The 24689-nt window shown below is 39.6% G+C and overlaps 1 protein-coding gene across 24 annotated transcripts in view; it reads right to left on the minus strand.

The window, feature by feature from the left end:
- Positions 1-24689, minus strand: part of BCAS3 (BCAS3 microtubule associated cell migration factor) — a 299613-nt gene that overhangs the window by 235772 nt on the left and 39152 nt on the right. For all 24 annotated transcript variants that reach the window (XM_069033155.1, XM_069033159.1, XM_069033158.1 and 21 more), the window contains 4 exons: positions 16705-16781; positions 14958-15041; positions 9923-10093; positions 660-753 (listed from right to left, as the gene is read on the minus strand). In XM_069033155.1, the coding sequence (XP_068889256.1) occupies positions 660-753; positions 9923-10093; positions 14958-15041; positions 16705-16781 (426 nt within the window). The remainder of the gene's footprint in view (positions 1-659; positions 754-9922; positions 10094-14957; positions 15042-16704; positions 16782-24689) is intronic.

Here is a 24689-nt window from a genome sequence, read left to right on the forward strand (position 1 = left end):
ATTTAGGCAATGGAAGCTGTTGATTCTCTGACCATTTCCCTCAGTGCTGCTGCAATCAGCCAGAACATTATTTATCTATAGATAATGAAATGTTAATTGTCAGATTAATAAGATCTGTTAATACACAAGGTTTGTAGTTGTCCCTGCTGCCCACAGTGACTGTTCACTGATAAAGAGGAAGGAAAGAAATAGGTACTTTTGAGGAGTTTCTTACAAGTATTTTCAGATTAGAGCTGATTTCACTCAGGAGAGAGGGTAAGATCACAAACTCTTCAGCAGCAAACAAATAATAAGTTACTTTAAAAACCAGTGAAACGATTTTATTTCTGTATTTATGGAGGACTGCAATTTAATCCATGTGCTGAACCTCTGGATACCTGAGTATTGCAACATGTGTGCACCTGGCTGGCAGGATCCCAACACACAGGAATTCCTCAGCAGTGGAAGAGGGACTGAATCTCCTCCCTTCTACCACAGGGAAAGAGTTGCCTAAATTTTGAAATTTCCAGAAAAGACAAATTCGACATCCAACCCTCCACAGAGCAGGACAGTCATGGGCACCTGCAGTGGCACCAGCAATCCCTCCAAAGCCAAGGGACACATTCCCATGGGATTTACTGCCCTGTTTATCTATCCCAATAACTGGAAAAATCTCTTACCACTGGGGTTAAAAGCCATGCAGCAAATGGGCTTCTCGTGAGCAGGGAAATGGGCCACGATGCCATCGCTGTCCGAGTCCTCGCTCACCAGGACCTGGGGAACAGAACAGAGCCCAGGATTAGGAGGGAAAAACACTCCAGGGGGGAAATCCCAATTGACTGACACAGGGATTGGTTTGTAAGGTGTTCACATTCACAATGTAACTGCCTGTCAGCTGAACACCAGCAATCCTCAGGAATTCTTTCAGATACAGAGACATGAGACCTTCTGTAATAACCTGGGAGCAACCAGAAAGGATTATGTACTTTATGCCTGCATTTCCTATTTATTTACCTTACTCAAATTAGGGAAAATAGAAAACTATTCCTGTTACTCAAATTAGGGAAAATAGAAAACTATTCCTGTTTTGCTCCACAAATTATGGCTGACTGCACAGCAGCTCATTACACCATGCTGTGCAGGAAGCTCCAGTGGAAGTTTCCAATAACAAAATCACATCCTAGAAAGAAAAGGGAGTATTTAACCCTTATATAAATCAGTATTTTGATTCCAAGTGCACAAGGCAAATGGGTGGAAAACCAGATCAAACCCCAGAGAAAGTGGGTTTGCTTTCCATGAGTCCTTCATTCAGGTGGGAATAGCACAGCTTCCATCCTGCTGTCAGTGGTGCTGGAACTGAGGGATCTGGATTTCCAAAGGATGCAAAGAATGCCAAGGGCTGGGAGTGTGTGTGGAAGCAGCTGCACTGTGGAATTCACAGTTAACATGGATTTTCTCCAACTTGAAACTGCCTCACTGAACATGAGGTAACAGTATTACAAAGGTTGTGACCAAAAAATCATGCCCTCATAAAATACCTCCTTGTGAACAAAAAAGGAATTAAAATATATGAGAGAGTTTGCACAGCAGAGGGAAATTCAGTGGAAAAGGAAATACCTGGGCTGAGATCTGTGCTGTGCAACAGCTTCTGGGAAAAGGCACAAAAAATTTGGGGTCTCAAACAAAAGCCAATTTGAAGCTGATAAAACTCCTGGGCCAGTCAAACTAAAGCTGAGTGTGAGGACATACAAAGAGACAAAATATCAATGTTTAATTGTATGAAAAGCAAAGACATTCCTAGATTTATAGAAAAGAACTGGAAGATGTGTGGACAAAACCGTGCAAGAGCTGTAGGAGTATTTTATTCCTTGATTACATCCTCTTAAAAGCTAAACTAAGTAAAACAAAAAGAAAGACCTATCAAAAAAGGACTTTAAAAAGAGGGTTTTGTGGTGAGCAAAAACCTCTTCTTACTAAGACAGTGCAAAACCACCCGTTTCAAGTTCTGAATAATTTGTCTGCCTCTTCCAAAATCATCTGCAAGGTTTTTAATACTTCCTATCCCAAACAGATATCAAAATAATTTCAAGATATTTTTCCGCTTCAAAAAAACGAGGAATCATCTCCCAGAGCTTTGAGCAGTCACGGAATGGGGCTGGAGGGGCCTGGGCCTGCCTGGCTGTCAGAGCTCAGAGCTTTGGCACTGGCACACAGCACAATTATGGCTTTGCTCTCCCTCGTCAGCATTTCGTGCTGCTTCCAGAACCACGAAACCAAAGGGTCTGGAGATCTTCCGAAGGGCTTTTCAAAGGAGCACAGCTCTCCCTCAGCCCTGAGACACTGCACCCAGGCACTCCCACCCATCATTTATCACAGCTCCCACTCCCAGGGAGCATGGGCTCAGCCTCAGTGTTTTGCTCTAATTAAAGAGAAATGATAATCACAAAGTAACACCACAAACCAGCTTTACGAAGAGGTTTTTTTGCGGGTCTAGCCTGCTAAATAAAAATATTCAATCAGAAATGTGCAGGTATCACAGGATCTAAATCACTGGTAGAAACAGTTATATAGGATATTCCATATGCATCATCCTCTACAGGCTGTAAACTGGATTAATTCAACATGGCTTTATTTGAGAAAAAATAAAAATTATAAATGCACTGCTGTTATCACCCCTGCAACTAAACCCCTGTCCAACAGGCAGGAACACGGGATGGCAACATGATCCTTAAATATTTTTCCTCTGGAAACATTATACAAAGCAAAAAGTCACAACATTAAAAACTGCAAAACACCTCAGACATACAAATCTGAGAACCCAAAAGGCCAAATTTCTGTCTGTATGTGATGTTAACTGATTCCATGCTTTCATTTTTTTTTGTCATTTACTGCTTAAAAACATCTTCTTGAAAAAAAAAAAAAACCAGTGCAAAAGGAGTTGTTAAAGATCTCCCCCTTTCACTGCAAACGTGGATTTTCAGGTACAGCAGGTCGGCCTTTGCAGATTCAAACTCAAGTATGTTCATCTCCTGCACTAATCAAGTAAAGCAAAAGAAAAGCCAAAAAAACCAACCACAAAAGAACCTTCATCACTCAAAAATTTGGAAATCTTGGACAGTGGGGAATGTGACATTCAGGGCTCCTTTCTCAGCACCTGATCTGTGTCACTCCCTGTGTCAGAATGGGCATAACTGGCTTTGGGAACACACATGGAAACAACACTTGCTTGTGCATGGAAAGATGAAAAAATATTCTTCTTCTTTTTAAAATCAGCATGAAAAAATAAATCCGTTAGGAACAGAGAAAAATGCTTTTTTTAAATCCCCAATTTCCATTGAAATCTTCAGGATTTGTCCAGTCCTCCCCCTGCTCTTCTGCACTGCACAGCTGGGGATAACAAACATCACTTTTTACAATTCCAACACTACAATGGAAGGAGGAAAAAAAAAAAATCCAAGGAATTGGACTTAACTACATCATCAACCAAATGTCCCTCCCAGAGATGCCACCAAACCAGAGCCTGGTTCCCGTCCCAGTTCAGAGCTTGCACAGCTTTAAATCCCAGCGGGAATTTCCCTTTTTTACAGAACTTAAGGAACTCAAAATGATGCTGATACAACACCCGGTGCTTTAGGAAGATCAAACCAAACCTTCCCAACGTACCACCAGCTCCTCCAGCCAGCTGAGGGTTTCATGCCCCTGAAAACAGAGGAGTTGGGAATTTTTCCTGAAAATCAAAACAGAGGGACAATTTCCCTAATAACACATGCAAGTGCTGTCAGGGAGCTCAAGGGAAGCAGCTCGTTCTCCTTCCCAGAGCATGCAGAGCCCACAGGAATCCTGAGGCTGCAATTTTCTTTCTCCCAAACAGGCTTCCTTCTCCAAGGTAGTGGCCTCTAACCACTCTGCTGTTCCGAGTAAAAAACCTTCCAAAGTCTCTCACCGAGAAAGGTTCATAAATCTCAGCATTGCTCTGGTAATCACAGAGTCACTGAGCTTCAGCAGGATCCTCCCTGCAGAGCTCCCAACAAGAGACCAACACTGAGACCCTTCTACCAAGACTCTCCTGTGAACGAGCCCTCAGCTGCTCCTGATGGCCAAAATTATTTTATCAAGAGCTGCAACAGGATTTTCCAAAAAGCTGCCCAGCCAAAGAGCCCGGGGCTGGATGTGCCGAGCCAAACCAGCTCCCAAAGCAGCTCTGTTACTACAAAACTCTGAAGTTCATCAAAGATTAATCAAATCCTCTTTATCTCACTCTAAAAGAAGAGACAAAACACCGAGGGCATCGTTACATTTACTACCAGCCAGTGGTGTTTGCTTGGAGGGCAGGAGGTAACAGCAGCCAGAGCTCTTTTCTCCTGTGCCATATTTTCCTTCCTCCGTGGTATTTTCCGTACTGCTGAACAGAAGCCACTCGTAATTATGACTTTAATTATTTTAATCTTTAAAGGCAAATTACACCACTTATCCCAGTGGAGACATGTTTTTAAATAAAACATGAAAGTAACACAAATAAAAATGGACCCAAATCTAATCAGGCAGGTCCTACTCTTAATACAATTAAGAAAAGAGTAACCCCATCATCATAAAAACAAATAGGTTTGGCAATAATTATAAATATGAATATGATATCACAAATATTTGCTGTGCATTTGAGATCCCCAATGCTTTAAAGAGCTGGAGTTTGATTCAGTTCCTCCACACAAAGAGCCTCCCCCAAGTTACAGCCAAGGTCAAACTTCAGTGGAAAGGGGCTAAAAGTGATAGATCTGTGGCATTAACTACTGCACTCCTTTTAATAGAATCCAGCATAAACTCAAACCAGCCTCGCGCTCAGCCTGAACCATTTATCTGAGACAAAAATGTCTTCTTGACAAAAACCAGATCTCCTTTAATAAAAGTGAGGCAGACAGTATTATGCTCTGAGGGAATCCTGTAGCTCTTTTTATATTTCTATATAAAAAGAATTCTTCTGTAATACACGTAGATATAAAAAGTGAAGAAAATTGAGGCCAAATATCTGAGCACTGGGACATCAGATCAACCTCTGCCAAAGCTGGTCCTAAAATAAAAGCCCTGGTGTTAATGACCAGTGGAATTATGTCTGTAGTTAAAGTTTTATTATTGAATATGCTTTACTCTTTGAGCTTCTTTTTGCTTCAGACCAAAGTTTCACAACAATTCCTGCTCCTGATAAGCATCTTGATGTGGTTCAATTGCTATCAACTCCTCACCAAATGAAAATGAACTTTGGAAACTGCGGCAGTCGGCTGCTTTTTTTCTGAAAATTCCTCTTTAATGCAATAAAAAGTTAATAGGGAACAGGGAAAAAAAAAACCCACCCTGATCACATTTTAAAACATAAACAGATCAACATGTTATCTTGTTTTACTGAGCTGTTTTGAGAATATTCCCTCCAATATTTGCCTGAGCTGTGGATGAGCTGCGAGCGCGCGGCGAGATCTCATCAATCCCAGCCCCGGCGAACGCAGCACCCAGAATCGAGTTCTGTATTTTTAAATGGCCACATCTTTCTCTGTCAACCAACTGTTAGATGTTGAACAGATTTACATGCAGCCCCAAAACTGGCGACTTTTGAGCAAGGTCATTATTGCAGCCTGCACGTGGGTGGCCCAGTGGATGAATTAATTAAGAATACAGAAACAAAGGTCGAAAGAAAATAATTTTTCTTTCAAACCCAAGCCAATAAAGTCTTACACATTTAATTCCAATTACTGAAAAAGAGGACATCTGTACAGCTTTAGGTTTATCCATTTCAACTAATTAAGGGATTCAAATAAATAGTCCTTCCATCTAACTGAAAAGTTTGCTAACACTTCATTAGAAGGAAGTTTAAACAAGCACACAACCTTGTTAACATATTTTGGTTTACCACAAAGTTACTTGGGCATCTCGATAATTATTTTTATTCCTTTTACAAATATCTCCTGACAGCCAATGTCAATAATTCTGCATTCCTCTGCATTTATTTAATTACCTCATAATTCAAATTTTCTTAAAGTATCACCAATTCTGAAAGTAGGAGCTATCACATAAACAACTGCTGGGGATGAGAGTTTCCTACAGTATCTACATTCATAAGGTTTATTAAAAATACTTTCCCTGCATATTTAATCCTGCAAGATTACATTAGCAGAGTTCTTTGGTCTTTAATTGTGTATTTTTCAGTGGTGAGTTTGCATTTCAGCCTCTGCCATGGCAGCACAGGGCAGGGCAGTGAATGAGACACATCGAGCTCCCTCTCACATTCCTTGTATTTGATGCCTTGGAAATGGGAGAAATGATAAAAAATTACTGAAAACTTAAAGCTGTAGTTAGCTCTCCTGGCTTGTGTCCCAAACATGTCCCTTCATCACCCTACTGGCACAGAAATTGTTATATTTGTACACAGGCACAGAGCAGCTCAGTCCATCTTTGAAACCTGTGTGCTGTGCTTGAAGTAACTGAAGAAGTACTTGGATTTACAAGACTTTAGATACATTTATTTAAAAAAAAAAAAAAAAAAAGCTTCTCCACTCAAACAAAATGCTTATTTCTCCTCCAAAATGATGTGTTTGCCTGCCTTAGATTTATTTCGTTGTCTTCCATTTTCTCTTTTTAAAACATATTTATTCCTTTCTTTACTATATCTTACTTTACAGATATATTTAACTACTTGGAAAATGTATTCTTTCACTGCAACACCCAAATTCTTAGTCAGGCTGTGCAAGTGATAGAAATCTTTATTGACCTGAAGGAGGTGAGGTATTTATTTTGTATTAGGAGGGTAGTGATGATAAGAAAATAACTCCTTCCTGCTTCTGCAATTCCCTTCAGTTGTGACAAGGCTGAAACCCATGTGAGCACACACCAATCCCCATAGCTGCTACCAAAACCCTGTTGAATGGGATTCAAGGCTTTCCAAGTGTTAGTTTAGCCCAGAGAATATTTGACTGGAATTTTTAATTCAGCGTTTCCCAGTGAGTGTAGGAAGAGCCTGATAGGCACAGCCGTGGAACAGCCCCAACCAGGCATCTCTTCCCAGCTGGAAGTGTCTGTTGATTCCACCCAGAACTCTTTATTTTCAGGAATCTGAAAACTGGGGTACCAAGATGAGGAAAAATCCCTTTGCTGAGAGTGGTTCAGCACTGGAAGAGGAGTTCCCCCACAGGGAAGTGGAGTCACCATCCCCAGGAGGGTTCAAAAAATGAGCAGATGTGGCAATTTGGTTTCATGGGAATGGCAGGATTCAGTCAAAGGTTGGACTTGATGATCTTGCAGGTCTTTTCCAAACTTAGTGATTCTGTGAATCTGTGATTCTATGAACCAGTAACTCTCAAAAATCCAGAGTTTTTTTTTTTTAATGGAAAACAGAGAGTGACCCTAAAACACCAGAGAGGCTGGACTTGGCATCCCCAACCTGCTCCATCACCCCTCCATCTCAGCCACAGTGATGATGGAGCTCAGGTGACCACTCCCAGCAAACTGATTTTCCAGAGGAGAGTAAAACAATCTCAGAAATTCCTGGAATGAGGAGCTCACACTTCTGGGATCAGCTCCATGCTCCAGTGTCTGCTGGAGTCCAGGGCAGCCACGATGAGCTCAGTGAGATTCTCGCCTCATTTAAAGGTCAGATGTGCTAAAACACTTCCATGAATTCTGCCTTAAACCCAGCCAGGATTACCCAGCCAGTACAAACAAGTGCCATCCACGCTGGCATTCCTTGCAGGAATTCTCCTGCCAGCACACAGCATCACATCCCTGCCAGGCTCTTCAGGACATGCCAAGATCCCTGCCAAAATCAGGATCTACCAGCTCTCATCTGCACAAAAACTCACATTTCCACTGGAAATAGAGCTGGAGGGACAGAAAAAGACTCAGAGGGACTGGGAGCACCCAGGACACTCCTCACATGAGAAGGCTCTGTACTGGGCAGTGTGGAATCATCAAGTACAAAGTGCATTTAGTTATTTTTAATCAACTTTTTTTTTGCCAGAGGGACATTTCAGTAAGAAAAAATTGTCAAAAAATCTCCTGCACCATGAAAATCTAACAGTGCAAAAGAAAGGTTATTTTCTTTTTCCTGGAAGAAATATAACCTTAATTCTGAAAGCAAATTGCAGCACTGCAAATAAATAATATAATTTAACAACGTTTAAAAACTTCAGATCACAAAAATATGAATGCAATACATACATACAATTAGGATATCCAACTTCCTAGAGGTTCAAGACAAAACTTATTTTCCTAGAGCTGATGGCTTATTTATGTTAGAGCAGCAGGGATAGACAAGCGTTATCATTGCTACAGCTCCTCTCCTGTAGTGCCCTTTAGGCTTTGATAGCTCCCTGTATTGTTAGGGTCAGAGGACAAGTTCATAAAACCTCTAAATCATATATAACAAGCCTTAAAAACCTAAGAGCTATCATTTTTTCCCCCCAGGCCTATGCAGAAGAACCAAAGCATAGACAGCGACCAGCAGAAATAATGACCACATTAAACGGCTTCATCAGAAATTTATGAAGTAAAATTTGTCTTTTTTTTCTTTCCTTGTTGTAGATGAAAAGCCAAAAGATCTTTTTTTTTTTTTCCTGGAAATTCAAACAAACCCCAACAGCCAACAGAATTATTTTAAGACCTGACTCTAAGATCTTAATTTTATTTTCCATTTTCTTCTTTCTTTTATTTCAATTTTGGAAGAAAATGTCTGTTCTGTTTTATGAACAATCCCCTTTCAATGCAACATTGCTTGGCTAAGTACTTCCAAAATTAATTCTCAGGGAACAACCATAACAAGGTTTTTCTTTGCTTTGGTTTTTTTTCAAGTAAAAGATTTTATTTTCCTGAAAGAAAAGAAAAGAAAAAAAGAAAAGAAAAGAAAAGAAAAGAAAGAAAAGAAAAGAAAAGAAAAGAAAAGAAAAGAAAAGAAAAGAAAAGAAAAGAAAAGAAAAGAAAAGAAAAGAAAAGAAAAGAAAAGAAAAGAAAAGAAAAGAAAAGAAAAGAAAAGAAAAGAAAAGAAAAGAAAAGAAAAGAAAAGAAAAGAAAAGAAAAGAAAAGAAGAAAGAAAAGAGAAAAAGAATTTGGCTTCTGATGTGTCCTTAATACCTCACTAACTTACCTGCAATAAGCATCATAAAGATAGGGGGAAACAAGAAAAAAATAAAGACTTTTTCTGCTTTAAATTCAATAAATGTGACCATGAGGAAAAAAATCTTACAGACTAGTTACCAGAATAATGAAGTGTGTGGGAGTTCTGCATAAATACTAAATTCAGGACCAGACACTTTAAAATTAAATGAGTGGTAGAAACAAACAAAAAAAGACATGGATATCTTAAGGAAAATCCAGCAATTTAAAAATTGTCTGATAATGGTACGGAGTTTGTAACAAATGATCCTGCCTGAAGCACTGCACTGTGTATTATTATGTACAGTAAATTTACTCTATTATTAGTAAAAAGGTGCAAATGCCTCACAGAACTGCATCACACTCGATGGCATTTGGGATTTATATAAAATGATAAGCTTTTACACTTCATACCCAACTTCTCTCTTTTTTTTTTTTTTTTTAACCTGGAATTCAACAATTCCCCCTATTCCTAAACAAGCCCATGTTCCAAGCCCATTCTGTATTAATAATCAGAGTACATCTCCACTTCGACTGATCAGCATCAATCAATGTCAATTAGGAACAAGTGTTGGGGAGACAAAATGTGACACTTCACACTTGATCTTGTCAAAGTGTCACATAAATATGCTGGAAGGACAATATGTATTTTGGCTGCATCTCAAGCCCAAACAGGATTTCATCCCAGTTCTGTGGGTCTGTAAAATTCCTGCCCTGAAAAAAATCTGGCTTATTTCTCACTCCCAGCAGCACAAAACCCCATTTCCCTGGGATTGTGGAGGAATGGGTGCTCTGTCTGGGTGCTCACTGTTACCTGTCCCTCTGCCACGGTCTCGGTGTCGATGATGGTGACGATGCCAGGCACCAGGGGGCTCCGGCGGAGGTTGCTGTGAGCCAGGATTTCCTCCTCGGTGGCTCCCGACGGCAGCGTCCCCGTGAGCTGTGTCACCACCTTCCCCACCATTGTCAGCCCAGTCTTTATAGTCTGCAAAAAAAAAGGAAAAAAAAAACCTTAAATGATGTTTTTTTAGGAGTGATGTATCAGCTGCAAAAGGTTGTAACAAAACAGCTTGAAAACTTTGGCATCTTAGCAAATGGAAGAATTCACCTTTATTTTGGAATTCAATTATGCCAAAGCATTATTGAAAAAAGAAGTATTTTAATGTTCAAAATGTTTTCGTATTTAAAGTATTCCAGTGCTGGGGGGATTTTTAACTTTGATTTTACTTACTCCAAGAGCATGGATGGTCAGAAAGATCAAAGATGAGGCCACGATGGGTGTGAGGAGGGCAGTGTTCACAAAGAAATACAAACAGCCCCCAAAGCTGACAGAGTTTTGTCTTCTGCACAGTGCAAGAGACCAAGAATTTGGCCTTTGCTACATCTGACACACTCATTTTTTCCTCAGCAATTAAGTATTAAAACTGAATATGGGACTCAAATCCAAGAAAATTAAAAATGCCACCCTCAAGGTCCTGGAAAGGACAACTCTCAGGCACATCCCAGCATAAGGAATGGGACTTTCCAGGCTCTGCACATTTCCCAGACGTGGCTTTCAAAACACATCCAAAAAAGCACCAGCTTTTAGCAGCTAAAGATGCTGAAGATCATTTTTATTTCACTTTATTTTATTTGGAGGAAGAGGCAGACTAGACACAGTAGGAGAGATGCAGATTGAAAGAAAAACAAGCCCAACTACAACTTTAAATATTTTCTCCTTGAACCAAGGACTGTGCCTTATTTGCCTGTAAAGAATTGAGCAGATTTATTATGCAATATAAATAAGAAATAGCAAAAGAGATCAGAATGGAATGACACTGTAACAAGCCAATTCTTAACTAAAAAGACAAGCTAAGCTGCCTGCTAAATTGAAAAGGAAAAAAATGTCCAGATCCCAGGCTGAAACCAAGAAGCAGCCACAAATCAATTGCAACTGCTTTGTTTAGTGCTAAAATCTCAAACTGCAGTGATTAGAAAACACATTAGTGTTCATCAATTAGCAGCCAAACGTTTGTTTTAATAATTCATGGGAAATGACTTACACAAAGTCTGTTAGTGTGTTGTCAGGAAAACCTCTGAAGGGCCAACAGCAGCAGGCGCCACACGGTATCGATGGCCATGGCCAGCCAGGAAGGCTGATTAACCTCTGAGATGCCTCTGCTGATGGACTCACCCCATTAATGCTAATGGAGATACTTCCACTTAAAATCGAGCCAGGCCTTTAGCACAGGAATGGCTTTGGGGGTTTAAAGTCTTTAGTAATATCCTGCCATTTGTTTCTTGTTATTTCTTTTTATACCCGGCTACGACAGAGGAGAATAAAATGGGTTTTAACAGTGGCGAATTCAGGAGGCTGGGAAAGGTAACATAAAGCAGATATTGATAGCTGAGGAGTAAACCTAAAATAGCCCCAGTGCCATCACAGGAATGCATTCCAGCTCTCCTGGCAAAAACTGACAAGGCAGTTTTTTGGCCAGTAGTTCAAATCCTAGAAAATGATTCGTTCTCAGTTTATACAGCAGGGAGGAGAAAGCAGTAAATGCTACACAGCAAAATACCTGTGCAAGGGAAAGGCTAAAAACTGTAATTGACCCGCTTTAGAAAATATCTTTAATATTTATAATGAGAGCAGTGGGATGACAAAGTACCAAACATAAATTTATGGCTCTCTAGAAAAAAAATGACCGTGCTTGTCCAGGAAGCTGAATCCCTGCTCCGTGTGGGAGCAACGTGGGCCTGCAGCAGGGAGAGGTGTGCAGAGATGTGGCCAAGGCCATTAACTCAGAAATATCAGTGCAGAACCATTACAGCACTTACTGCCCTGTGCTGTTGTGTATATTTGCAAAAACTTCTGGGGTAATCTTTAACCTTTCCCATGCCATATCAGCTGTCCCCTCCATCCATTAGGGCTAATGACCTTGCTCTCACATAAGCTGTTAGTCCTCATTAAGAAGTTATCAGGTAACAAGAGAAAACAGATGCAGCCTTTGCTAAATCACTTTACCACTACAGGATTAAAAGATACGGAGAAGGAATCAGGCAAAGGAGTTATGAGGTGAGAAGGACTTGGTTTATAATTTGATGCGAGACATGTGACAGAGCAAATACATTTTAAATGAAATGGGTTGAAGTTTGCACTGTCCCAGTTCCTTTGTCACTGATGGGAACCTGCCAGTGAAGTCTGCTTATAAATAAAATTAAAATATTTGATCCAGTTTCTTTTGTAACCAGTGATTCACAATGCGCAGAAACACACATTATTTATAAGCTCATGTGTACCCTATCTACTTAAAAATATGGCTGCTCATATTCATTTAAATATAAAGAAATACATATATTTAATTAAAATAAATGTATGCCCTCATACCTCATTTAATTGAAAAATAAGTACAACTTTAATTAGATGAAAAGAATTAAAATGCACCATTCAGTGCCTGTTAGGATGCTTTGTTCCAACAAAGGCCTTGCATCCTTTTAGTGACAACACAATATATTGTTCCCGTTTCTCATAATAGATGTATTTTATATTATTTATTCAATTTCAAATGAAAAATCTATAGAAAGCAAAAGACATATCAAAAAGATCTGCCTTGGGTGTCAACACAGTGGGGCCGAGCCTCACACTCAGTTTGAACAAGGTGATAATGGGGTTTATTCTGAAAGAAATTCCATGTCCATTCCACTGTGTTTGTCCAACTGGACTGAAAAAAACCTTTATCCTATGGAAGGAACCTTCTAGAGAGGATCTGAAAGGCAGCTCTCCAAACAGACCCTGCTGAAAGCCCTCAGCTTTCCTTCTCTTTCATATGAAGGTTCTTTCACTTCATTAGGAAACTGGAAGCCAACCAGACAAAAGGCTGTAACCTGGCAAAACAAGAACTTGAATGGAACCACTTCTGAACCAAAAAGCAGCAGTGCAGGCAAAAGGAAAGGACACCCACTTCCCAAAAAGCTGATCCTGTGCTGATCAAAGCAAAGGAATTACAAACCCCAGCAGCTGATAGGACACAACAGCAGCAGAGGTTCATAAATGAAGAATTAAATAAGGAGGGAGTGAAGTTGATGGTGAGGCAATGAGATGGACAAAGAGCTCCAAAGATATTTGGAGCATCTATGTGCCAGCAAGAAAGTCAGCCCTGCAGTTATCAGAGATGAAAACCTGCTAGATAGCAAGCCAAGACTCAATGAAATCACTAATAAATTAAACATTGCAGATTTACTGTGGCGCACTCGTGGATAACAAATTAATACACTAAGGCTGAGACACTCCTCAAGAGCCAAATCATGCAAATATTTAAAACTATATTAGTATTAATCTTGTCTATTACAGTAACATTCAACAGGCAGGAGCATGAGCAATGTGCTGTGCAAATACAGAGTAGCACAGCGACCGTGCCCTGGGGATTATCCCTTTTCCTAACTCTCACTGGGAGTTTATCTCTGTACAGAGGCTAACAATCTTTTCTTTCCTATGATTATAAACACATTTTATCTTCAGTATCTATTCACATGATGCAATAGCACTACTTCAGTGTGATAAATTCAGCTTAACAGCAGAATTTCTGGATGATGATCCCTGGCTCGGACTACTCAGCAGGGAAGGTCATCAGCTACAGTGATCTGTTTGCAGGATTTTGCCACATCTGATCCAAACTGTGGCTGATCACAGTAAGCCAGTCAGCTTTTCAAACTTATCTGTGCTATAAAAAAGATGTTCACGATGCTGAGATTGAAGGAATTTGGGGAGATTTCCCCCCCACACACCTTTTTTTTAACTGTGCTGATGGTGAAAGTACACAGCGATCCAGCGAATCGCCTCGGGAGAGGAGCAACTCCAGCTCCCCTCAACAATGTAAAAAGCTGTGATTTTTCTCCTTCTCCAGCCACACTGTGATTGTGATGGAGTATGTTTGTTTTTATATTTTGTTTTCACATGAGCTGGCCTGCCCTGTGTCTCTCTTTGTGGCTTCTCCTAACTGTTGTTTTCTTCGGTGCCACTGAGCCTTCTGTCCTGCGCTGTCATTTCATTCCTATTATTAGGTTTGTTTTGTTGCACATATCAGAAATGAGAAGGCTGGTGGTAACAAGGGAAGCTTGTAATCAGCACCGAGTTCAGCCCACAGTGCCAAAACTCACTCTGTGTGTGTGTGTGAGAAAAAGAAATTGTTGTTGCAGCAAGGAAAGGAGCTGGGAGGGAGACAATAAAACAAAAGTTGTGCTCAGTCTTGTTTAAGATTTTTCCAAGCCATGGGCTTCTTTTGATACTACAAAAGCCCAGACATTTCTCTGAAAACAGAGGGATTTTATAACATCATCTGAAGTAAGAAAACGAGGCAATGGAACCTATATGTAAACAGTCATTAATAAGCTCTAACCTTCAAAGAAGGTAATTCATTAGCTCCAGTACTGCGCTGTCACCCTTCAGAGAGAGCAAAATGTATAATGGGGGTGTGATGGAGTCCAGAAAGCACCAGGCACTTGTAAAGTCACTTTTCATGATGCTAAAAGACTAATAATTCACAATGTTGATTTCCAATCATATAAACTTGTACCATTATGAATAGCCATTATACAAATCCATCCCACTGTCACTTCCCTCTAATATAAATATCTGTTTCTAATAAATAAAATTTTAAAAAATCAGTTCAGAAACAGGAACACTTTGTGGAAAGCTACAGTCAGAGATTTGCAGGATGGGGAGTGCAGGCACGGTGCTGATGCCTGCAGGGTTCTCAGCGTGCTCTCCTCTCTGTGAAGGGAGGGGGGTGATGACACACAGCACAATTCAGCAGGGAAACCTCATAATTATGTTCCACGAGCAGCTCTCCCAGGGCAGATGATGGACTCACTTTGGCAGCACTAATGACTGTGGCAGTGTAAGACTGAATGTTGTCTCCACAGGCTCCACCACGGGATTGATGGCATCGGATCAGCTACAAGAAGAAAGACAGCAACCAAGTAACTACTATTAAACTACACAAACCCATAACCCATTACCAGAGCTCTTATTTATCATGTACAGTGGTGTATTTTTTCCTACAAATAGCAAAAAGCCCTGCTGAGACACTTAACCCCTTTTTATAATCTTCTGGGTGCCACCCAGACTGTCGCGTCCCCTGCTCCAGTTTTCAATTACCAGATGAGTACTCACTAAGAATTCATAAACTTTGAAATGGTGGGATTTTTGGTCTGGCAGCAATACCACAAATAAATTTAAATAAATATAATCAAAAGCTTTAGCCATGTATATGTAACATTAAATATCAGACATTCTAAGAATCCGAGTGTGGCTTTCCCCTCCTTTTTATGACGAGCAAGCAAAGAAATGACAAAGGAAAAGAGTTGTTTGAAACTTTGCATTTAACAGATTAAAGGAATGTACATGGGGTTTGCTTTTTATTGCCTTCCTTCAAAATCAATAAATCAAAACAAGACTCTTGTACCTGCCATCACCCTACAAAAGTAGGTTTTGCCTTTGAACCCTAACTAACAATAGAATCTGTGCTTCTATGTAAAATTAGAAAAAAAATAGGTATTTGTTGCTTGCACACAGAACATGCTGCCTGTTTAACTATTTAAACTAAATAAAACTAAAAATTACTGTAAGATGTATTTGTTTCTAGAGGCTTTTCTGTCCTGCTTATATTTAAATATCTAAATAAAAATACTTGAACTACGGAAAGCCCACAGTGAATTTACCTGGGAACACACAAGCCATTTAAATCCCTTTTGTGATACAATTCTTTTGCTGATCAGTGGCTGATGTTTTGGCAGCAATAGTTGCTGACAAGGGTTCAAGTTTTCCAGCACCAGCAAGGTGTGGCACTAAAGGAAAGGCAGGCCTGAATTTGGGAAGAAATCAGCTGTGCTGGAGGAGGTGTAACAGCAAATACATCTCTAAAGTCTGATAAATTTCTGGCTCAGCTCTAGAAACAGCTTCTCCAGTCACAGGTGGAAGGGAGAAAAAACATCTGCTTTGAAATAAAAATAAGGCATTAGAAGCTGAATTTAGGCTTCGCTTCAAGCTTTAAATGCACAAGCACTTCTCTGGGTAATGGCAGTGATCATTTCTTTGCTTGGGACCTATTTCCTTTGTCTCTAGAAAGAAGAAAAAGTCTTCAAGCATTTTCTTTTTTCTTTTTTTCCCTGGAGCTTAACTTTTTCAAAGATGTTCAAAAGTGGCCAATTTAATGCTATTTTCTAACCTACAGAGTGCCCTGCTGTGTTGGTTCAGACAAACCCAGGCTCTATCCAGACTCAGTTTCCCCAAACAGAATTTAGGAAGTGTTTTTTGCCTACCTTCAGAAGTGTCTGTAATTAAATGCTTTAAACTTTTAAAGCACAAAATGGGTTGATTATTGAGTTATCTCACTGAAACACATGTTGATGGCTGTCTTCTCTGCCTTCCAAGTTCCTGAGCTTAAATCAAATGTGCAGAGTAAAGACCTGATATATAAAAATACTGAGGTCTGTCATTTTAATGCAACTCCTCTTGCAAACCTTCTTTTGCACGTACCTTTTTCCTGAGACCTTTTCTTTTCCCCCATATATATATATAAATCTAGAAGTATTTTTTGATATCAAATCCCTCCTTACCTTATTTTCTGCATAAGCAAGCCAACGGCTTCCAAGAGCAATAGGATTCATGTTTGGCCCTGGACAAGGATAGCAGCCTGCAAAGTTTGAAAAGGCAACATTAAGAAATATCTTAATGATTTCTTCCAAAGAATTTTATTTATTGCCAAGAAAACAAAAAGTCTAAACAAAAGCCTTTCAGTTGCTAATATCACTCAGTGGATGCTTGCATTTTTGTTTCTGGAGATAAGGCTGTGGTTAGATGAGCTATTTTGAACACTTAATTATGTGTAAATATTAATTTCTCCTTATGTTTGCATTTTTAATGCCATTTTGATAAAAAATGGCATTTTGGGGTGAGGGAATATTGATGTTTGACTCGACTGGTTGTGTATCTTCACATTTTAATTCATTTTATTTGACTGCCACCTTTCTGTTGGTGAACAGTTTGTCCACTTCAAGCTCTTCTAGATTTTTATTGAATGAAAGGATGTATTGTGCTCTTGGTTTTGTTTCTAATAATTCTATATATAAGCCCTCAGCCTTTCAAAATGCTTTTGGTTTTGATTTTAACAATTCTATATACAAGCCCTCAGCCTCCCAATATACTTTTGCACAAACTTAACTTTACACAGTGGGAAAATCTGTAATTCCTTTAAAAACAGTGGCAATGTTTCCACTGTTCACCTGCTTTCCATTACCTTTATATTATCATTAAAAATAGATTTATACATATGGATAAAAATGAGTGTAGAAAAGAGAATTATTCCTGAGGATTAAAACATGAAAATACCTGTAAGAGAAAATAGCTGCGAATGAAAACATGGCAAGGCTTAAAATGAATCAGGCCCATATTAAATGGCATTTTATAGATAATGTTTTAAAAATATGTATTTTTATAAAATGTTATAAGTAAAATAAATATTTTTATAAATAAAATAAATCATTTGTATTTAAAAATACACGCTTCTCCATGAAAAAATACGGAGGAGAGAACGGGGGGAAGGAGGAGGCGATCAAGCAAATGGTTAATCTCAGTTTTCATCAGTTCTTAGGCTAATACAGTCAATTTTGCAATTTAAATTCTCTCACTGATTGGCCAAGAAACAAAACATTGAAGACCTTACAGACATGTGTGTCTGATTTAAAGGCGCCCTGGGCAGCTGCTCCTGTATCCCGGGCAGAAGGAGCGCCGGGCTCAGGCAAACAGCATTTCAGAAGAACACATACAACACAACTTTTCTGCAGCCTATTGCATTAAATCCTAAAAAAAAAAAAAGTAAGTAAAACCCAAACCCAGCCACAGCCAGTTAAGCTTCTATTTCCCCAAAATCTCTTGTATGAGACTCTGACACTGCACCCACAGGGAGGGAAAGCACCCAGATCTCTGCAAATATCCAGCTCTTTGCCAGCAGGCTCCAGAACAGCCCAGGAGCACAGCAGGACTTACACGAGTGGAATGGGCTCATTTTCCACACCTGCAGAGCGGTGAGCGGGTGTGTGGGAGGTGTTGAGACGTTTCTGGAAGTTTAAATGGACATTTGACAACACTTTGGATGCGTTTTTGGGCCCGTGTAGGCCCCGCCGAGAAAAACAACCCTGGATTTCATTTTCCAGAGCGGAGCACTGAGGGTATTGCAAAATTCCAAAGATCACAGCAAGCTGTTTCAAAGGTCAGAAAGCAAGGGAAGGAGAGAATTAATTCATCCAATTAAACCCATGTCAGGGCGGGGAGGCAGAACCCAGTGAGGGTTTTGTGAGGCCTTATCGCCGCCCTGATCTCAGGAAGGAAAACGAATTCTGAAGAGATGATGCCACAATTGTTATTGCATTCCAGGAGTGCATAAAATGTGGGCAGCCAGAGCCTCTTAAGGAACAAAGCAAGCAAAAAAAAGGTTGTAAATACAAATGTGTTCTTCCGATGACATTATAGATCAGGGCCAGTGAGGTTTTAATGCCGACTTCTGCCTCGGCAGCTCTTATCTGGGTCAGGAAAGGCATTCAGGTGCCCCAAACCTTTCTTTTACCTTCCCTTTTATGTATAAAATACAGCATTAAAAGCTGCCAGATGATAACCCTCGTCTTGTAAATCTCTACAGTGACTTTGGAAGCAGTGACTTGCATTTCCCAAACTCATAACATCCCTGCAGGAGAAAACTAAAGGAGCCTCAGCAATTCAACAACTCACAGCGTAATACAAGTCTTGCTTGAAAAAGGGAGCTGTTCTCAATTACCTCAGTGAACTGAAGTCAATGAAGAACTGCAAAAGAATTCTTCAAATCCAAAATTGATTATCACTGAATAGAAGAGTCACTTAGAAAAGCTGGGACTGCTCTCCCCAAACCCACTGCCCGTGGTTTGTCCCATGAACTGGGCTCAGTCAATCAGGCTCCACACACAAATCAGCCAATTCTAAGAATAAACTCCACAAAGGTCAACAATTCAGCTCCGTCCTAAACTCTACTCGCCGATACGAAAAACAGCATAAAAAAAGGAGCTATTTCCTCCTTTTCTTTTCTTTGCAAGTCTTTGCATTTTGGAAACTTGCAGCAGCACAAGGATAAACAAAGGGTTATACTTTATGGGAAGGAAAAGCAAATTGTTTTTCTGCTTTCCAAAAAAATAGCTGGAGTCAGCAGAACATCATCTATGAGGCAAATGAAAAGACAGACACAGCGTGACCCATCGAGCTGGGCCATCCAATCCTCACCAGCCCCACTCTCTTAAAGATTAACTTCTATTTCTACTAGACTTCAAAACAACAGAGGAAAAAGCCATTCTAAGCAATAACAGCAGCAACTTTAGTGTGTTTACAATAGGAATGAACATAATGAGAATGCAGAACTAACTGTCAAGAAGACCAAAGTTTCCAAGTTTTAATGACAGCATGGAGAGGTCATCCAAGAAAGGATCACTGAGGGAAAGTCCTTCCAAAAGTGCAGCAAACCAAGCAAGTACTAAAAAACATCTGATCTTAGAACCAGCTTAACTGGGCCTATCACCCACAAAAATATAGGTGAAAACCTACTGGAAACTACTTCATAACTTTTGAGTACACAGTGATCTTCTGCCTCTGTGCAGAGGAAATGAGTAACTTCAAAGCTGCAGAAAAAAAGAAGAAAAATTGCATTTTGAAAATCAGAATCAAACTCCAAGTTTTTCTGCTAATTTTATCAAGTTCCTACACCAAAAAACTCCAACTGGTGCTGCCCTAAGCAACAGTGAGGAATAAGAAATGGGCTCCAAGATCCTTCGGAACAGGGGCATGGCTAAGGGCACCCTGGGACCTCCTATCCTGTGCCTTGCTTTTTCCACTTCCAAGATGGAAGTGTTACCTACAAACAACCCCATAGGGAAATTCTCCAGTGTTACAACTTCTTAGTTTCTTACCTTTTTTGTTAATAACTGGGTTATAAAATGGTAACTGAAATAAGCATCTGGTTTGTGATTATTTGCATTTGAAGATGATTTTAACTTACTTGTTGCTGTGCTGATTTTATATATTTTGGTTTGCTGAGGATATAGGAATCCCACGTTACTTGAAGTTCTCCAAAGAGCTACACAAATGTTTGCTTTGTGAGTGAGCAAAACGAAAGTTATTTTACATTATTTTTCAATTACTACCCTTGTGGTAGTGATGAAAATCTGCACCACCCTTTGGAGATTCATATCCATAATCCCATAACAACCCAAATCACCTCCTCTACTCATCTCTGAAAATTCACACAAATATCCCCTTCTCTGATTCTGGATCCTTCCATCAGTCTTGAGCTCCTACAGAAAACTAAGGCTCCAATCCTTTCCTTGAATTGTTTTCCAAAAGCTCATCCTGGATCTTCAGTGATGCCAATGGGAACACAAAGAGAGCAGCCAAGAGGAGAAAAGCAACACATTCCTGTCCTCCCACTTGTCTTTTAAACAAACAGCACATTGGGAAAATGCTGCTCAGAGGAACAAAGTCATTACAAGCCATGTCAGCTAGATCAGAGCTTGGGCCAATAAATCACCAAACACACCACTAATAAAACTTGAACCATTTCGACTGGGGCAGCTCTTCAGCACCTCCACAGCTTTTTTATGAAATAAAGATTCAAAGGAAATACAGGAATACAACATTCTCTCTAGAAAAATCTGATATTAACAGTCAGAACTTGTCTAAGCTAAGTCAGGGCTTATTTCCAGTTTGCAGAATTCCTTACCCAGAGCACAACTTCATTTCTTTCTCAAACCTCACTAAAACACACTGTAAAGTGACATCTGATAAAGTACTGCAAATTAACAATGGAATTAATAAAGCTGAGGGAATGAAAGAGCCGAATCAGAATCATCTAGCATTGCTTTCCTTCAAACACATCCCATCATGTTTACCTTAAGACACTACTGGTTGATTTTTCATTTCACAGCACGTTATAAGAACTTTATTCCCGACAACAACATTTATAGTCCAGAAAAAAAAAAAATCTGGTTTTGGTATTTTCCAGACTTTCATCCCCTCTATCCTGACTTTGTTCTTACTTTTTAATGAAAAACATTTTAAGTTCTTTTCTGTCTTGTTTCAGTCTTTTTTCCCTATCAGTTAATTAGGAAAACTTTCTTTTTCCATTGTTTTCACTGCTTTCTTTTCCCCAATCCTCTCCAGTTTCCTTTGCAGTGGTACATACTCATCCTTTTTTATAACTAATTTTGATTTACTGTTTCCTAGGGGGTGGATTTTAATGGATATCTCACACCTTGTACCTGGGAGGAATCCATACCAGAGGAGTCCAGTTTTATTTCAAGCTGAGAGGATGGGCAGTTATTAATAGAAAATCCTTTTAGGATTCTTTCCCTAATCCCAAAATAAGGCAGAAATGGCATCTTTTGGGTCACAGGAAATGCCATGAAGGCAGAGATTCCCAGGCTCATCTCCATCCTAAGGAAACCTTCCTGATTTCTGGAGACACAAAGATTTTTCTGTTCAGTGCCTGGCAAGGTTCATTAAAGATGACACATGTCATCTGAAGTGTCCAGTGATTTCAAATACAGTTTTCTAAACAAATTCCAAAAGAAGTAACTCATTTTAACTGAAATTCTTTGCCTTTAATCATTCAAAGGACTTGCTGGATTGTCACTTAAAAAATCAGTGAAGCAGGGCCATTGTGTATTTTTAAATAAATAGCTCCAAGAACCCACTAAAGTGATGCTACTTCCCTAATAATCAATCTGTAATTCTTTTTCTGGATCTTACAAAACACAGAGCACTCCATAGGAATGAAATTACAAAACTCCATCCTCAATTCTTGCAGTGCAGAGCAGCCAGAAAGCAGATCCATGACAGAGAGCATAGAAAGGGAATATGCAATAAATAACGAGTAGAGTGATACTGTTGTAGCAAAAACATTGTTTATTCCAAGGAAAACAAATCATGTAAGTTGCTTTATCTAATATTTTTTTGTTTGGTTGGGTTTTTGGTTTTTGGTTATTGGTTTTTTTTTTTAGCAAACAATTTTTTTTGTTGTTTATAAACTGTATAAAGCAATACTGTTTACAAATTCCTCTGGGTTCCTTCTAGATGAAAGGCCCTGTGTAAATGTTATTACTCTCACACTGTCACATACTTTCCAAAACTCTTCTATTGTTCTTGTACTTCCTTCTGTTTAAGTATCCCCCGTAAAATGGAGTAAAAGAGCAAAGGAGCAGGCTGCACCCCCTGAGAAATCAGGTTTGCCACCCAAACCTTTTTTTTTTTCCCTTATTTAATTTTAAATCATAGTGGCATTACTGCTACTAAAACACTAAAAGGGAAAAAAAAACCAATTAGAAATAAATTGAAACAGTAAAGCCATAAATGCTGGAGAGAGGCTTTGGAGAAGGGTCTGGATCACCAGGACAAGGGGAATGGCTTCACACTGTTAAGGTCCTTCCAACCCAAACCATTCCATGATTTTGTGCTATCCTGAATCAGAAGAACTGCATTCCCTCAGAGAAGCTTATGGAAGGACCACAGATCAATTCTTTTAAATGTTATCATTGCTGTTGCTATTATTATTATTATTATTATTATTATTATTATTATTATTATTATTATTACAGAGATCTCCTTCCCTGTCCACTCTACTATGGCAGTTTGAAGCATCTGCACTTTGATGGTCCCAGTGGGTCCCTTCCAACTCAGGAATTCCATGATTTTATGTTTTTACTGTTACTCCACAGGTCCAAGCCCAATCCCAGAGCTTTTACTAAAAATATCAGTGGCCTTTCATGTTCATTAGGCCTGGCTGTTTAATTTAGCACCAATTTGACTGATTTCAGGGCAATGTTTAATCTCGGGTTTACTTTCTTTTTTTGTTCAGACTTGGACAGTGACAAATAATAAAGTTGCCACTGAGGTTGTTGTTTCTCTGCAGGACAATGTAAGATGGCTTTGCTTGCCCTTTAACATCGAGGATTTGGGTGCTTTAGATAAAAATAACTTATATAGAAACAAAGAGCACTTCCTGCTTTACATCTAATTTGTAAAGCTGTCAGAGCCAGGAGATATGAAGATACACATCTTGGGGACTAAGGCCTCTGTTGTAGCTTTATGCAGCTTTTCTGTTGTATTTACACTTTCCTGCAGTGGAGCAAAACCTCCTGCAAGCACCGAAGCCATTTGTTCCCATAAATCCACCACAGTGCCCCTAAAGACCTCTCCAAAAAGTGTTCCAGCATTATCCTGGAATGGTGAGACACTGATTCCCACAGCCAGGAAAAAAACACTCTTATTTATAAATACCACTGTTAAAAAGAAAAAGCAAAATTAAATCAACATTTCTCAGGGAAAAATGCCGTGAAGTGGCAGGTGCTCATATAGATGTGTGTGTATAAAAATTAGAAGTGCTTATAGCAATCCACAGAGACATACTTGGCTCTTCTTCACTGATCAAGAAAATCCTGTGACTCAGGAGCTCCCTTCCCACCTGCCCTGAGGACTTTCGATCTGAGCTGATCCCCCCCAGACACAGGAATCCTGTCAATTATTATCCTGTGTGGGATAACCAGGAGAAATGCCCACAGCTGAGGAGGGAAGCACACAGAACTTCTTGAAGAATGTGACTCTTCAGGCATTAAACCTCTTCATAGGACATCCAGTGTTTTTACTTCAAAGTCAAGAGCTCAAACTGCTCCCTGTGAGCCCTGCAGGGAAAGGAATTCCAACAGAAACGTCCAAAAAAGCCTTGGTGATTTCCAGTGACAAACTGAAACCACCAAATTATTCCTCGTGTGTGAATGTGAGAGCAAACAGGAATCCCAAATCCAAACTGCAGATTAGAGCATCCAACACCATTTATTTACTTGGAAAGGTGCAGGGCATTTAACATCCACTGACTGATTTTTGGCTTGTGGTGAGGAGAGCCTTTTGAGACTTTCTATACAATAAAGTACTCTGACTAAAATCTGCAAAATTACCTCTCAGGTCTCTGCTGAACAGCATCAATAGAAATGTGGTGCCAGCTAATGGCTGCAATAACTGTCTCCATCCCTGGGGAATAATGGATGGAGAATATATCAATATGAGGAGTGGAAGGGGCAGGGAAGCTGAGCAGGCCCTCATTATCGGACACAGGGATGATGCCACATGCATGATGTTATCTGTGAGAATCTTTACTCAGGGCCCAGGGGGTGGGGAGGATATTCTTTATGGAGAAGAAAAGTATCCATGAGGCCATATTCATAATCATCAGCTTTCCACTAAGTAAGCAGTTTTGGGGTGAGGGGCACTGATGTAATAGAAATCAATGGAATTCAGCTTTTCCACAGCTTTTGTTTAGAGGAAAGTAGGGGCAAAAAAAGCCTGAGCATCACTTTGGTTTCCGTGCATCTGTTTGGTTTCTGATCCTTCAGTCATCTGCAGAAAAGGCTCTGAAGGAAAACTGAAGTGAACCACAATAAAACTCTGAGCTATTTAACAATCTATTTAAAATCCACACCTTGACACTCACAAGCAGCAAAGGAAACACATTTTTAACATAAGCTTCACAGGATTT

The sequence above is a fragment of the Aphelocoma coerulescens genome, chromosome 19 (genome assembly GCF_041296385.1).
Source record: "Aphelocoma coerulescens isolate FSJ_1873_10779 chromosome 19, UR_Acoe_1.0, whole genome shotgun sequence".
Classification (NCBI taxonomy): domain Eukaryota; kingdom Metazoa; phylum Chordata; class Aves; order Passeriformes; family Corvidae; genus Aphelocoma; species Aphelocoma coerulescens.